The sequence below is a fragment of the Physeter macrocephalus genome, chromosome 7, assembly GCF_002837175.3.
Source record: "Physeter macrocephalus isolate SW-GA chromosome 7, ASM283717v5, whole genome shotgun sequence".
NCBI lineage: Eukaryota > Metazoa > Chordata > Mammalia > Artiodactyla > Physeteridae > Physeter > Physeter macrocephalus.
Window position 1 is genome coordinate 103,516,806 of NC_041220.1, and position 15,555 is coordinate 103,532,360.

At 41.4% G+C, this 15,555-nt stretch overlaps 1 protein-coding gene across 1 annotated transcript in view; it reads left to right on the forward strand.

Annotated features, from left to right (window-relative positions):
- The first annotated feature begins 1,879 nt into the window (after positions 1-1,879).
- The window catches only part of BOD1L1 (biorientation of chromosomes in cell division 1 like 1), a 56,837-nt gene continuing 43,161 nt past the window's right edge, over positions 1,880-15,555 (forward strand). The window contains exons 1-5 of the mRNA XM_024119195.3: positions 1,880-2,241; positions 7,279-7,403; positions 11,928-12,118; positions 12,611-13,225; positions 13,815-13,964. Of these exons, the coding sequence (XP_023974963.1) occupies positions 2,005-2,241; positions 7,279-7,403; positions 11,928-12,118; positions 12,611-13,225; positions 13,815-13,964 (1,318 nt within the window). The 5' untranslated portion in view covers positions 1,880-2,004. The remainder of the gene's footprint in view (positions 2,242-7,278; positions 7,404-11,927; positions 12,119-12,610; positions 13,226-13,814; positions 13,965-15,555) is intronic.

A 15,555-nucleotide genomic window follows, 5' to 3' on the forward strand; every position in this document is an offset into this window, starting at 1 on the left:
GGCAACATGGCAGATTCTCATCTTGCTTTCATAACTAATTTTGAAAATAGATAAAACAATGGTATCTTACACCATTTTGATGTTGATTTGCTTTTAGCGATAAAGCTTTTATTGCACGACTTCTGTTCTCAGCAGTCTTCATTATACTCCTCAAAATGCAGGTCACTTTATTTGAATTGAAACAATGAAGTCAAACTGTTTCTGATAGAAAGTAAATCCAATCAGGCTGATCTGGCTAGTCTGACAATGAAAATGGTTGTTAATTAGGTTATATGACAAATATTTCCTATATTTGACAGTTTTAACTTTAATGAGCTGTTTCATTAGTTGCAAAGTTTTGACAAAAACAAAACTGAACCACCTGTAACAAAAATTATATATATGCATTTTACCCAAAACTATTTATGCAAATGAACAATGTTTTTCCCAAACTTTGAGTATATCGGGTTAAACAAGGTACATCTCATTTTTTAAAAAAGTCTAATTCATAGTCACTTGATGTCTTTTTTTTTTCTTTTTTAACACCCTACTCTAATCATTTTATGTCTTGATAAAGCCAATCTGGTATATTTTCTAGCAACCGAAAAAGTGGAAGAATAAGGACTAGGTAAACAAATCCTTTGGCAAGTCAGGTGGTTTTCAATTCTTTGCTTTCAAGAAAATTGAAGGAGGACTAATTGAACAGCCAGCTCAGAGATCATCAAATCTAATTTTTTGAGATCAAGAATTGAGTCATATTGCTACAATAAAACTCCGTTCCCAGGTATAGTACTTGTTTATATGAACACAATTTCTCAGGTCATACACCTATAAAAACTAGAAATACGAATAGAATTGTTGCTCAATCCTTCCCGTTCTAGCAATAAGACATATTCATCCACAGATCTATGAATTTTAAAAAGCAACAAAATCCATTTCACCGAGATGTATTTTCCCATAACTTTTACATTCTATTGAATAATTATGAAAATTTGTAATATTTATTTTGCTTTGATCGTGTACTAAGAATGATTTTAAAGATAACTCAGTCAAGAATCAGGCGGTTTGCTCTCTGTGTAACCTTGGACAATTAATCTCTCTCGGATCTCAGTTTCCTGATTTGCAAATTAGTGATAGTAAGACCTAGTTTAGCGCTGTTCCAAAGACTGGGTGAATTGATGCACATAGAAAGCTCTAAACGCCACGCCTGGCTCCTAGTGCGTGCTATATAAGCATTACCTATTGATCAAACTAATCAACAGCAACACCCTAAAAACGAAAAGCCTGGCGGGTAGGAAGGAAGTGCTGGAGGGATCGGGTTCTAGACCACAGGCACACTCGGAGAGTAACGGGATGCTCAAGAGAAAACGGGATGGGGCGGGGAGGAGAGAGACAGGAGGCCCCTGGAGCTACCTGCCTGGAAGAAAAGTGGGCAGGATCACAGACTGAGAACGAAGAGGGCTGGGAGAGTTTAGACTAAGCAGTTCTACCAACGGTTCGCATGTCTACGGATGCGAACGTCTACGGATCTCGACTGCTCCGTGAATCAGGAGCAACAGCATCAGGCCTAAACGCCACCGCGGTTGGAACAAACCAACGGTCAACGTTTCGCTCCCCCGCCCCGGCCAGGTGCGAGCCGGCGCCCAGTCGGCCCTCAGGCCCTGGGGTTCGCGTGAGTCAAACGCCCGACTGCCCTGCACTCCAGACCCAGGACCCGCGAGCAGAACCCGCCGCCCGCCGCCGCCGCCCGCCGCCGCTTCCCATACAGCCCGGCCTTGCGAGAGCGCCCGCAGTCGGAGGCGGCTGGAACTGGCCCCTCGCGGTCCCCGTAGCCGGACCTTCGTTGCTATTGTCACCGCCTTTTCCTTCCTTCCCCCGGTTCCCTTTCACTTCCGGGGTTGCCCTGGATCCGCTGGTTCCGTAACAACATCCCGTTGGCTTACCTCAGGCGGCGGGGCCGGTGCAGCCGCCGCCTCCCAGGAGCGCCGCCCGCCTGGGCCCGCGCCCTCCCCGGCCCAGGCCGCCATGGCCACCAACCCGCAGCCTCAGCCGCCTCCTCCCGCGCCGCCGCCTCCCCCGCCGCAGCCGCAGCCGCCGCCGCCGCCGCCCGGCCCCGGGGCTGGCCCGGGCACGGGCGGGGCGGGCGGCGCGGGGGCCGGCGCCGGGGACCCGCAGCTCGTGGCCATGATCGTGAACCACCTCAAAAGTCAAGGGCTCTTCGACCAGTTCCGCAGGGACTGCCTGGCCGACGTGGACACCAAGGTTCGGGGCGCGCGGGGCTGCGGGCGTGCGGGGACAGGGGAGGACCCGCGGGCCGCCTTGATGGGCAGTCTCCCACATCCGTCGATGGGCCGGCGGCGCCTTGGCTTCCCCTGCCGGGGCCCCCTGAGGCGCCGTCTCCCGCCGAGCTCCCTGTGCAGCCGCTTCCTCTCTGAGCTGCCGCTTTGTGCCCGGCACTGTGCAAGGCACGCTGTGTTCATTCATTCGCTTAGCCTTTCGTTCGTTTAACAGACTCGCGTTAAGCACGTCCAACGTGCCAGGCACTGCTTAGGTGCTGGGAGTGTATGGGTGAGCAAGACGGAGTCACTGTTGTTTTGGAGACTCTTTTGGAAACATTAACGTTAACTGTGCTTTCATCTCAGATCCCCCCCACACACACACGTTTACTTTGTATCCAAGTTATTTTTGCCTTCTCTCGAAGATTTCTGGTAAGGCTCATATCTTTGTCCTTTGCAGAAATTACTAAGTGGTAATGAAATTATTTGCAGTGTACATTGCTGGACTTTGTGAGGGGTGCAGGGGTGAAGAGGCAGAGCTGAGGAGATCAGGACTTTTGTTTCTACCGATGACTGATTTAGGTAGCTTAGGCCAGGTCACCTCTCTAAAGTGAGAAGGGAGGTGGGGTGAGGGGTGAGAAGCAGAGAAAACTGAGGAAAGGATGGAGGAGAGGGGGCAGCAGATATTGAAGTGGAAGAAGGACTGGACAAAAGAGTGAGTTCCGAAGAGTAAGTGGTAGAGGGGAAAGGTCAGCACGGTGGTTCCCTGTACAAAAAGAGTTAGGGGCTAGGAAGGGGAAGGGATTTTGTACCAAATGTCGAAGTGAAAGGAGCATTAGCAGGAACAGGTAAACTTAGCTGGTTCTGCAAGGGATGAGTAGAGGACACCAGGAAGGAGCACTCAGTGAGATGGATGGAAACCCAGTAGGGTCTGGAAGCAAGTGAAGCAGGAAGCTTCTGTTGGAAACAATTGTTGTTTGTTTTTTTCTTAGGTCTGGTTTGGTTCACTGGTTTTAGAGTTTTGATGGGGTGAGGGTTTTCTCATAGTGTGTTCAGCTGTTCTAAAGAACCTCGTTTCTTTGAGAAAAGTGCTTTGTGGTGAACTGCGCACAATTCCTTTATCTTCTCTGGGAAACCCTTCCTGACATGTGGGAACATCTTCCCTTTTAAAAACTCTGGCCCACCTTGTAGACCAGAAATAGAATGTGCCTTTTTTGAGTTGTCAGAGTTTCTGCACCACAGAAAATTCAGTTTACTTGGGGATATTTATCTATGTGGGAAGTATTGATATGTAGTTTTCTCACTTTTAGAGAATATGCACAACCACCTTTTTGAAAATAATGCCTATTGCCTCTTGCTTCCTCCCTCCCTCCCTTTTTCCCTTCCTTCCTTTCAAAGGACTTGGCCAAGTAAATGTCACCCAACTAAATAAAGCTGGTTATTTGTATCTGGCAAGTAGAAATTTCACTTTGCTGTTCTCAGAAACCTACAAATCTGTGTGTTATTGTGTATGCAGATTGCAAATATAATATGCTGATGGTGGGGGCGAGGGGGCTGCAATGTCTAAGGCTCAACTTTGTCTTCATCCCCACCCGCACTGAGTGTTATTGCTGTATCTGTAATATCCCTGCCAGATCCCCTCAAAGGGGAGTCTTAAAACATTTCTTGGACGGGAAGGAGGGAAGCGCAGGGCTTTGACAATCTAATGAAAACTAGGGAAAATGCACATATTCACATTAACATGCAGCCATAAGATCCAGCTAATGCTGAGGCTCCTCTGCTGTAGACTACCAGTTCCCAGACCCCTGGAGCAAGCTGAGAGGTTACAAAGCCACTCTGACCCCTTTGCACTGAGTAGAGTATGTGAGGAGGGAAAATCAAGAGAGGCCCATCTTTCTGTCCCAGGCAGGGAGCTCACTGACCAAGTAAATATGGCATCTTTCACCCCAGGTGGTAAAGGCCAGTTTTTGGATACTTTCTCAGTTATAAATGGCTCCTGGTCACTATGATTATTGTCTATTTCTTTTTAGATTCAAAAGGCAAATCGAAGACAGAAGTATATAAGTTTATTCACCCAACTAATACTTATTATGTACCAGGCATTGTTTTAGGTGCCAGGGATATATAGCCGTCAACAAAAAACGTCCCTGCTTATATGGAGCTTGAATCCCGGCAGAGAAAAACAGACAATAAATAATATGTGAGAGGTTCTATGGAAGAAAGAAAGCAGGATGAGGGTGGAAAGGATTGCTGATGTGTTTTGAGTAAGTTGTTCAGGGAAGATTTCAATGAGATGACGTTTGAGCCATAACTGAAGGAGCTGTCCAGCTATCAGGGCTGAGGGTTCCAGGTGGAGACCACAGCAAGTGCGGAAGGCCTAAGGCAGAACATACTGAGGGAGAAAGTGACAGGAGGTGAGGTAGAATTGCCCTTCCCCCCGCACCCCCTTCACAGATCTGTCAGGCCTTGGAAGCCTTTGTAAGAGTTTGGCGCTTACTGGAGCTGAGAAGCCAGTGGCAGGAGTTGAGCAGAAGGAGGACATGATCTGACTTTCATTTTAGGTAGCTTGACCTCGTATAATTGTTAACAGTGTCCCCTTTGCACCCAGTCATGATCTGGTTCGGACAATAAATTATATGGTTACCCTAATTTTAGAAGATTGGCACTAGCTGCACTGTGGAAAACAGACTTCAGACGAGCAAGGGTAATGCAGGGAGGTCAGCAACAATAATCTAGAAAGGAGATGAGAATGCTCTGGACCAGAGTGGTAACAGTGAAGCAGGAGGGAAGTGGTCAGGTTCTGGCTGTTTTTTGATGCTAATGCTGACAGGATTTACTGATGGTTTTGGAAGAGAAAGGGAGGAAGCCAGGAGGACATCAAGGCTTTTGACCCGGAGCGCTGGAAAAGGAAGAAGAGATAGCTAGCTATTCCCAGAAGAGTAATGGAATCTAAAATATTTCTCTAGTCACTAGGCTTTTTACCTAAAGTAGAACTTAGAAACCAGGAGAATTACCTGTTGTAGTTCAAATTGAAGCTTGTTTTATGGGGCAACTAGAGTGCTAAATTCGTTGTGATGTTTGAGCCTAACTGTTTCTGAGATTTGGCAATACTACAAAGAAGGATTATGTTTTAGAATCATTGGGGAGAAAATTAATTTTCATTCACATTGGTTTTGGATAAATGGAGAACATGAAAAATGATCGTGAGACCGTTTTTGGTAGGATTGAACATAGGTATTAGCAAAAGTCTGGAAATTGGAAGAGATGAAGTGGTGTCACAAAGGGATAAAATCTTTATCATCTGTGTTACCTAGATAGTTACCCAGTCATCTCACCTGACAACTACTTTTCAGTTGCTTATCTGCCTAGCAGTGTGGAAAGGTGTGTGGAAACAAAGATTGAAAGAGTGGGAGAAACAGGTTTACATTTCAGTAGGGAGATAAATATTCCCCCTCTCCCCAAAATACAATGCAACACAAGAATCACTTGAATGACAGTATGTATAGGAGATAGTTGGTACATGGGAGAAGGGCCACGGAAACCTACCTTGGGTGTCAGGATGACTTCAAAGATTTGGGTGAACTCCAAAAGTGAGAAATTTGCCAAATGGACAGGGAGAAAGAATGGTAGGTGCACAAGATTGAAGGCATGAGAACTTATCACTAGAGAATTAGCTTTGAAGGGTAAGGGAGCAAATAGCAGAAGACGAGGCTGTACAGTTTTGCTTAAAATCATTCGGAACACTCAAACTCATCTACGTTAAGAGCCACATAAAAGAAATATAAACAGCATGACATGTGGGGGACAGCTTGGAGGAACGAAGCATGCAGTCCTGACTGAGTGGTCAAACATTCCTTCTAGGCAGCATCCTTTTAAGATGAGATGACATAGTATGCGTCCTCTCTCCTGCGTCCCTTATGTCAGGAGTGCTCAGCTCTAGCACAGCTGACATTTTGGGCTGGATAGTTCCTTGTTGTGGGGATCTGTCCTGTGCACTGTAGGATATTCAGCAGCATTCCTGCCCTCGACACACTGGATGCCAGAAGCAGCTCCCCTCAACTGTGAGAATCAAAAAATGTCTCCAGACGTTGCCAGATGTACCCCCCCACCTGGGGGTGGAGGGGGGTAACAATTGCTTCCAGTTACGAACTGGTGACCTACATCAAATTTAATGCCTAGCTCCAGTGGTTGCCACTTAATAATTTCTCTTGAATCCCGTTTTTGCCACCCCAGTACAGACCTTTATTATTCTAGTCATTGCATCCTTTCCTGAGTATATTTTGTGTCTGTTTACTCTTTCACCGTAGGAAGATGAAAAGCTTTATCAGAAAGCTTTTAATTTATCAGAAAGTTTTCATCAGAAAGCTCAGCTATCACATATCACTCTGCTTATATGTGTTGTGGGTTCCCGTTCTCTATCCCATAATTCCAGACTTCGTATACAGGTCCCCAAATCCTTCCAGGCCCTGGCCCCAAGCTCTGTCTCCAACTTCATTTCTCTGCTTTTTTTAATAGTCTCTTCTCCATCCAAATCGGATTTAACAATGTGGGGGCTCCCTAATGCTCCTGACCCCACGTTTTCTCATCCACTGCTCTTATATTGTTGGGTGTACCTGCAAGGCCTGCCTTTCCTAGTCCCAGCTGTGTTGTGAAACTCAGGTGCCACGTTCTCAATGAAGGCTTACTTTCTCTGCTCCTCTCCCTTTCTTTGCTCCAAATCATCTAACAGTAACACTTATTGGTATCTTATTTTCTAGTCCCTTGTCTGTAAATAGGAGGTATATCTGTCTTCTTTGTATTCCTCATCTCCAAACATATTGTCTTAGACAAAATAAATGGTATTTGAATGACTCTGAAATTATCCTGAAGCAGGATTGTCATAAACTGTGAAACTTTGTTGCCACATTGACGACTGTAATCTATGAAATGTTTAACACTGTTAAAGATACTCAAATTCCTGAGACCATTGATATTGTGTAACAGTGGAGATTTTTAACATTTATGTCTTTTTTCTTCTTTCTAGCCTGCCTATCAGAACCTGAGACAACGTGTTGACAACTTTGTTGCAAACCACTTAGCAACTCATACGTGGAGTCCGCACCTCAATAAGAACCAGCTAAGAAACAATATTCGACAACAAGTGCTCAAGTAAGCCTCAGAATTGCAGTTTCTACAAGGGCTTGAGAATGTCACCATATACTTTGCCTGAAAGCAGAGACATTGTGCAGAAGTTTGTTCACCTGGTGATAATTTTGTCAAGTTTGGTGTGGCTACTTTATATTATGATACGGTGTGATTTTAGAGTAGGCTCTAATCACTTCACATTTCCCCCATAAATTTAACAGTCTGATTTCTCCTGTAGACCTTTGGAAATATTGAGGGAAGGGAATGACGTGACTTCAAAAAAAAAAAAAACTCTAGATATGATATGAATAGATGGTTAATGCCAGATTGGTAAATATATCCTATACAGTTACATTCACAATTATTCTCTTGGCCCTAAAAGAGCAGGCTTTATTATTCCTGATTTACAAATTAAGGTCATTAATACATTAAATGTATTATACATACATACATTATATACATATTATACATATGTATATATTATATTATACGTACATATTATACATATATACATTAAAGGTCACTGAAATTAAAACATTTTTCCCTGATTTGAGGCTGTCTTCTGTGTTCTAATATTGCCCCTCTTGCTTTTTCTTTTTTCTTGCATTTTACTGTGATTTTACCTGTGCTTTTTAATGACATATCCAAAAAAGGTAGGAGAAGTGCATTTAGACATGCCGGAGTCATTTTTTGGTAAACATAAAGAGAGTGAGAAAAGCTGGAATGTTTAGAGGGACCTAAAAAAATCATATTTATTCCCCCTAAAGCAGATTAACAATATTATCTTGTTCTTGAATATAAGTATTTGCAAGACAAGAAGACTTGGGCCCTCTATCCCTGCTTGACACCCCAAAAAAGTGACTACATTGTTTAAAAACTGCCTTAGTCTCCCTGCCTTGACAAATATTTACGAAATGTGGCTTTTAAACAGTTAAACAAATGTTTTTACAGCTGTTACCTCTTTTATTTATTTATTTATTTGTTTATTTTATTTTTGGCTGTGTTGGGTCTTCGTTGCTGCGCGCGGGCTTTCTCTAGTTGCAGCAAGTGGGGGTTACTCTTCCTTGCGATGCGCGGGCTTCTCATTGCAATGGCTTCTCTTGTTGCAGAGCACGGGCTCTAGGTGCACGGACTTCAGTAGTTGTGGCACACGTGCCCAGCTGCTCCGCAGCATGTGAGATCCTCCCAGAGCAGGGATCAAATCCATGTCCCCTGCATTGGCAGGTGGACTCCTAACCACTGCTCCACCAGGGAAGTCCCTACAGCTGTTACCTCTTAATTCCCTCTTGTCCCTCAGGAACCTTGCACACCTATCTAGTGTGCTGCTCCATTGATAGTTCCACCCACAGGAAGCCCCACAAATAAAAACTTCACACTCTGACTCAAAGACCCATTTAGCCACAGGTAATACTAGATACTAGGAGCCTGGGGGCTCAGACTCTGTGTCCTAGTAAATAAGAGAAGAGGGAAATTTGACAATAGGTTTGTTGTCTGCATTTTAAAGGATGTTCAGGAACCTGTAAAAGAGTCCAGGTGAGATGAAAGATGCCATTAGAGGGCTGCATAATAATACCTTTCAGGGTGGTGGGGGGAGTCAAAGCCTTTCCTGTTGGGTGGCAGGCCTGGGGGGATTACTCATTTCCAGACCTTCAGGAGAACAATAATCAAAGTAGTAGGGGGATGGGAGGCTAAGGGTGGGATGGGGGAGGGAAGCTTACTGACTCTGTCCACACTTGGAGAGCACTGTCAAGCAACAATTTGCACATCTGCTTCCCTCTCACAAAGGATAACATTGCTTTAAAAGCGGAAGGGGAGAGTTTTGGATTCTTTTTTTTTTTTTTCCATATATTGAGAGACTAAATGGAAGGCAAATTTCCTGGAATTTACTCCTTAGCATACAGAACCTATAAAGTAGGGAAACAGTCATTTATTCTGTTCTTCAAAAGGGAACTAAACTCAATTGTGCCCATGTAAAATCAAGCACTTAAAATTGTTGTTGTGCCAATATAAGGCATTGTTTTCACAGAATCTTGTTTGGTGAGGAATTGCTGGACACATCAGTAGAGGGTTCTTGTGACTGTCAGCAATTAACCCTAGAGCAGTCCACTTATGGGTGATGAGGACCCTCCTCTAGAGACATTTTAGAACAGGGGAAATAGCTGTCTCTTGGGTAATATAGGCATTGCTCTTACTGGGATATCTGTATATTTTCTTCTAGCTCTGTTATTTATTTTTAATAGAACTGTTCTCTTATTTAAATTCCATTAGTAAATTTATATCTCTTAAATAACATGTTAAAGTTTCTTAAAAGACTAGTTGTATCTAACTAATGATATAGGGATGGACTATCACCTATAAATACAGTTTCAGACAGTTTTTCTTACATATACTTCGAGAAATACTCAGTTGACTCTGTTAGATTGAACCATCTACATTGCCAGTTTTGTAGGACAGAATAGTCTAATATCAGCAGTTTTGGATGGTTCTGTTTAATAGCCAATCTGCCGACTCAATAGATGGAAAAAAGTTTTATTTTATTCTATTTATGCATTCGTTTATACAGCAGAACCTAAAAATGCTAGGGAGCTCAGAAATAATGACCTTAACTGTACAGTGTTTAAAAGGAAGACAAGGAAGTAGCTTTAACCAAGACAGTGCCAGCTGCTGGCATTTTGGCTTTGCCCTTGAACCTAGAAGTGTGGCTTCTCCTCCCTCTGGTGAGGCAGCTTTGGCCACATCTCAATGAAGTGAGCCCACAAAGAGCAATGTGGTCGCTAGCACTGGCTTCCGTTTTTGTTTTTGTTTTTGTTTTTGTTTTTCCTTTAACATCTTCATTGGAGTATAATTGCTTTACAATGTTGTGTTAGTTTCTGCTGTATAACAGAGTGAATCAGCTATATGCATACATTTTTAAGATCAGAGCTGACCTCTGAGTGAGAGTAGACTAAAGTACACAAGGGCCCAGAACATAGGCATCAGGGAAAGAGACTGAAGCAGTAATTTGGAGATGGGTGGGTTTTATTTTTTATTTTGTGCCTTTGTGCTTGTGCCTTAAATCAAAACATTTTTCAGATTGCTTGTCATTGCTTCTTTTCCACCTGCTACATTTTAAAGACACCTCTAAGATGTAACAACAATGTTTTCAGGATTTGCTTTTTTTTGTTTTTTTGTATTATATCTTAGAACTTAGAAAGCAGGTTACCTACTTTGGGCAGTGTTGACTCATTTTTCTCTGTGGCCCACATAAACGGAATTATAGTATCCCAGGGCTGCGAGGTGCCTCAGGAAATGAAAATCACATCCATCCTGCACTCCAGACCGTGCTGCACTCAGAAATAGTATTGCAAAGTATAAGGAGAGACACCTCACCCACTATGCAGGGAGAGCCTGAGGCCTCGGAGCTGCAGAAGACCAGCACCCCACTCTCCCAACTCTATCCAGAGAACTGTGACTCCTCAAGTTCTTTGTTAGAAAGGAACAAGGTGGAAGTGTGTTTCTTCAGATAAATTCATGTCATCTTATTTTGCTCAGACACCTTTGTGATTTTCTGCACGTTTCAGACTTTACTGTCCCTTTTGCTCCTCTGTCTCTTATGTATGATATTTCTTTGTGCACTTTCTTCCCCTTCTCTTCTCTGGAAATCAAGCTTTCCTTAGGAAAGCTTTCACAAATAATCTCAGACATAGCTAATAATAGTAATATCCTATTCTTTTCCTACAGTGTATGGTGTGTTCTAGTGCCTATCATGTTGTATTTTGTTTGTGTCTGTCTCTCCCACCAGAACAGGGACCAGGTCTGATTTGTAGTGGCCCAGTGGCTAGCATGGTGCCTGTTGTGTAGATGACACTCGTAACATAATTGTTGAATGAATACATCATTTAGTTTTTATAGCAAGAAGACAATAAAAAGAAGACCAGAAGTCTTAGGTTTTATTTTTGTTCTTCTAAAGTTTTCTTTCTTTTTCTCTTTTTTTTTTCCTTTTTTGTAAGTTTGGTAAAATTATACTTTGTGTATATTCTTCAGTTTTCCTGGAGGCTCTGATACTTATAAGAGGCTTACATTTTTCTGGTCAAAAAAGAAAAAAAAAAAGAGGTTGCAGAATCCATAGATTTATTTTATACCCAGAGCTCAGCTTTAATTATCATTTATTCCTATCACTAAATGATCACTAAGGTCATTTAGTGAGATAAGCCACGGGCAGGATTGAGGTAAGATAAGCATCACCTACAAGCCTGGTCTTTAGGTAATGTGCTGTGTCTAGTTCTAAGGGTATTTTGTTTTGCTTTTGTTCTGTCTGCCTTAGTATTTCCACTGGTGACACAGTGGTGGGAAGTTTACATATTTTTTTGCAGTATGGTGTATTAAATGCCACTGTATTGTGAAACGTATTTTTTTTTGTGTAGTCTTTCTGTATATTCCAAGTGAATGGATTGGAGGTAATTTAAGGTTGAACATATATGTAATAGATATGGCTTTACTTAAAAGTAATTAATGCAAATATTGTTGTATTATCTTTTTCACCTTTCTGTAAATTACCCTGTGTTTCAGATCAGGAATGTTGGAGTCTGGTATTGACAGAATTATTTCTCAGGTTGTGGATCCAAAGATTAACCATACATTCAGACCTCAGGTGGAGAAAGCTGTGCATGAGTTTTTGGCCACGCTAAATCACAAAGAGGAAACAGGTGGCAGCACAGCCCCCGATGATGAGAAACCAGACTCTTCCATCCTTACACAAGGTGCTTTGCTTTTACTCTTGGTCAGTTCCATTGCTTTCCTTCTTGAACTGAGTATCAAGTTAGGGGTATTTAGTTCTTTAGAACGTTTATGTATTTGGCTACTCTAGTGAAGTTATATTTATTTTAATTATCACCCACATTCTTCAACTGGCATAACATTTTTTTAAATGATAAGCATTTTAGTAATGTAGTGTTTGTGTGTGTGTGTGTGTGTGTGTGTGTGTGTGTGTGTTTCAATAGAGGGGATAATTAAAATAATTAGAAAACACATCCTTTTTCTGAGAACTAGTCTAGTCTCACATTTGCTGGTGCCTTTCCTAATATACTGTATTACAGAGGTAGAGAATTTAGAATGTGTTAAGTACTAGCAGCAGTACCTGAAAGTCTAAAGGTGATGTGTCTTATGAAGATGACAGTGGCAAGTGGCCTTGATTCAGCAGAGGGGTTTACCTTCTGCATAAATTTATTCTAAAACATGTGTTTCCCTTGAAGGTGTCCCTGCCCCTGGGGCCAGTGCGAATGTGGCCAGTGATGCCATGTCAATCTTGGAAACCATCACTTCTCTTAACCAAGAAGCTAGTGCTGCCAGGGCTTCAACAGAAACATCAAATGCGAAGACCAGTGAGAGAATACCCAAAAAACTCCTGTCTCAGCCAAGCACTGAGACTACTGCTGAGAAAGAGAGAACTTCAGAGGACACGGCTGATAAAGAAAAATCTACACCTGACTGTGCAGGGGAAGGACAGGAAACAGTCCCTAAGTCTGAAGAATTTAGTGATCTCCCTTGTCCAGTTGAAGAAATTAAAAATCACATAAAAGAAAGTAATAGTTCAGTTCTGCTAAATAAGGATGTTCAACAAGAAAGCAGTGACCAAAAAAATAAATCAACAGACAAAGGTGAAAAGAAGCCAGACAGCAATGAAAAGGGAGAAAGAAAGAAAGAAAAGAAGGAAAAGACTGAAAAGAAATTTGATCACTCAAAAAGGAGTGAAGATGTCCAAAAAGTAAAAGATGAAAAACAAGCAAAGGATAAAGAAGTAGAGTGTTCAAAACTTCCCTCAGAAAAAAACAATAATAAAGCTAAAACCAGCGAAGGGACCAAAGAAGGTAAAAACTTGGAAAAAACAACAACAGTTTAAAGAACAATGAGTGTCCATTGGGGGCACATCAGATTTGCCTTCAAATTTTAATAAAATGTATTTGATATGTGTGTTTTAAAAGCCTGAAAACTCGTATCTTCTTTGCTAAAAGATGAGCAATAAATATTTGTATATTTCTTTTCTATACTAATATACCAATTCACAAAGTAAATGAACAGAGAAGTTCTAAACCTTATAATGTAACTCTTGTAATTTATTCATATACATTATTCCAAGCAACTTAATTCATAATCTTTAAAGTATTAGATAGTAGGTATTTCAGTTCCTTGCTTAAAATTTCCTTTATTTTTATCATTCAGACCATGAATTACGAGTTTCATTAATTTTACAGGATAATTTGCCTTTGTATTTTCTGCAGACAACTGTACCTTATTTGATGTTGGCTACTAATGCTGAGAGATTATTTCTGAAGTTGAAGTTCTTTTTCTTTGACAGTATTTAAACCAGAAAATTTTAAATGTAATTTAGGAATTTCGTGCTGTGTGTATTCCTATATAACAAGATGATTTATTTTCTGTTATATTTCCTTCTTGAAGATTTCTCTTTGATAGATTCTGATGTGGATGGACTTACAGACATCACAGTTAGCTCTGTCCACACCAGTGACCTTTCATCTTTTGAAGAAGACACTGAGGAGGAAGTTGTAATGTCTGACAGCATGGAAGAAGGAGAGATTACATCAGATGGTAAAGCATTTTACTTAATAATGCCTTTGTGAAGCTTCCCATTGAACAGTATTTGTATATTCAGATGGCTGTATCATGAAAGACAGTGTGGTACAGTGGCAAGAGCATGGGACTTTATAGTTGGAAGATTTGTTCCTGAGTCCCAGCTCTGAGATTGTCTGTCTGAGCAAGCTTGGTAAGTTACTAAACCTCAACAAGCCTAAGTTCTCTATCTCTTAACTCCATTCCCTAGGATTATTATAAAAGATCTTGTACGAATGTGCAATGTGTCAGTGGCACAGTCCACAAGACTGCCCTCATGTTTGACACCAATTGCAAATTCGGAGTCCCCAAGACCATCTTTACGTTTGGTAATTCACTAGAAGGACTCACAGAACTCATTGAAAGTTGTTAAACTCATAGTTATGGTTTATTACAGCTAAGGGACACAGATTAAAATCAGCCAAGGGAAGAGGCACATAGGCTATAGAGTCTGGCAAAGTTCAAACACAGAGCTTCCACTTGTCCTTTCTTTTTCTTTGTTTTAAAATTTATTTTATTGAAGTCTAGTTGATTTACAATGTTGTGTTAATTTCTACTACACACAAAGTGATTCAGTTATACATTCATATACATTCTTTTTCATATTCCTTTCCATTATGGTTTATCACAGGATATTTTTTTTAACATTTTATTTTATACTGGAGTATAGTTGATTAACAATGCTGTGTTAGTTTCAGGTGTACAACAAAGTGATTCAGTTATACATGTATCTATTCTTTTTCGAATTCTTTTCCCAATTAGGTTGTTACAGAATATTGAACAGAGTTCCCTGTGCTATACAGTAGGTCCTTGTTGGTAATCCATTTTAAATATAGCAGTGTGTACATGGAAATCCCAAACTCCCTAACTATCCCTCCCCCCTATTCTTCCCCCCTTGGTAAGCATAAGTTCGTTCTCTAAGTCTGCAAGTCTGTTTCTGTTGTGTAAATAAGTTCATTTGTATCATTTTTTTTTAGATTCTGCATATAAGCGATATCATACTATATTTCTCTTTGTCTGACTTACTTCACTCAGTATGACAATCTGTAGGTCCATCCATGTTGCTGCAAATGGCATTGTTTCATTCTGTTTAATGGCTGAGTAATAATCCATTGTATATATGTACCACATCTTCTTTATCTATTCTTCTGTCAATGGACATTTAGTTTGCTTCCATGTCTCAGCTATTGTAAACAGCGCTGCAATGAACGTTGGGGTGCATGTATCCTTCCAGACCATGTTTTTGTACAGGTATATGCCCAGGAGTGGGATTGCAGGATCATATGCTAGCTCTGTTTTTAGTTTCTTAGGGAACCTCCATACTGTTCTCCATAGTGGCTGTGTTAGTTTATATTCCCACTAACAGTGTGGGAGGGCTCCCTTCTCTCCACACCCTCTCCAGCATTTATTGTTTGTGGATTTTTTTTATGATGGCCTGGTGGTGTGAGGTAATATCTCATTGTAGTTTTGATTTGCATTTCTCTAATAATTAGTGATGTTGAATATCTTTTCATGTGCCTCTTGGGCATCTGTATGTCTTTGGAGAAATATCTATTTAGGTCTTCTGGCT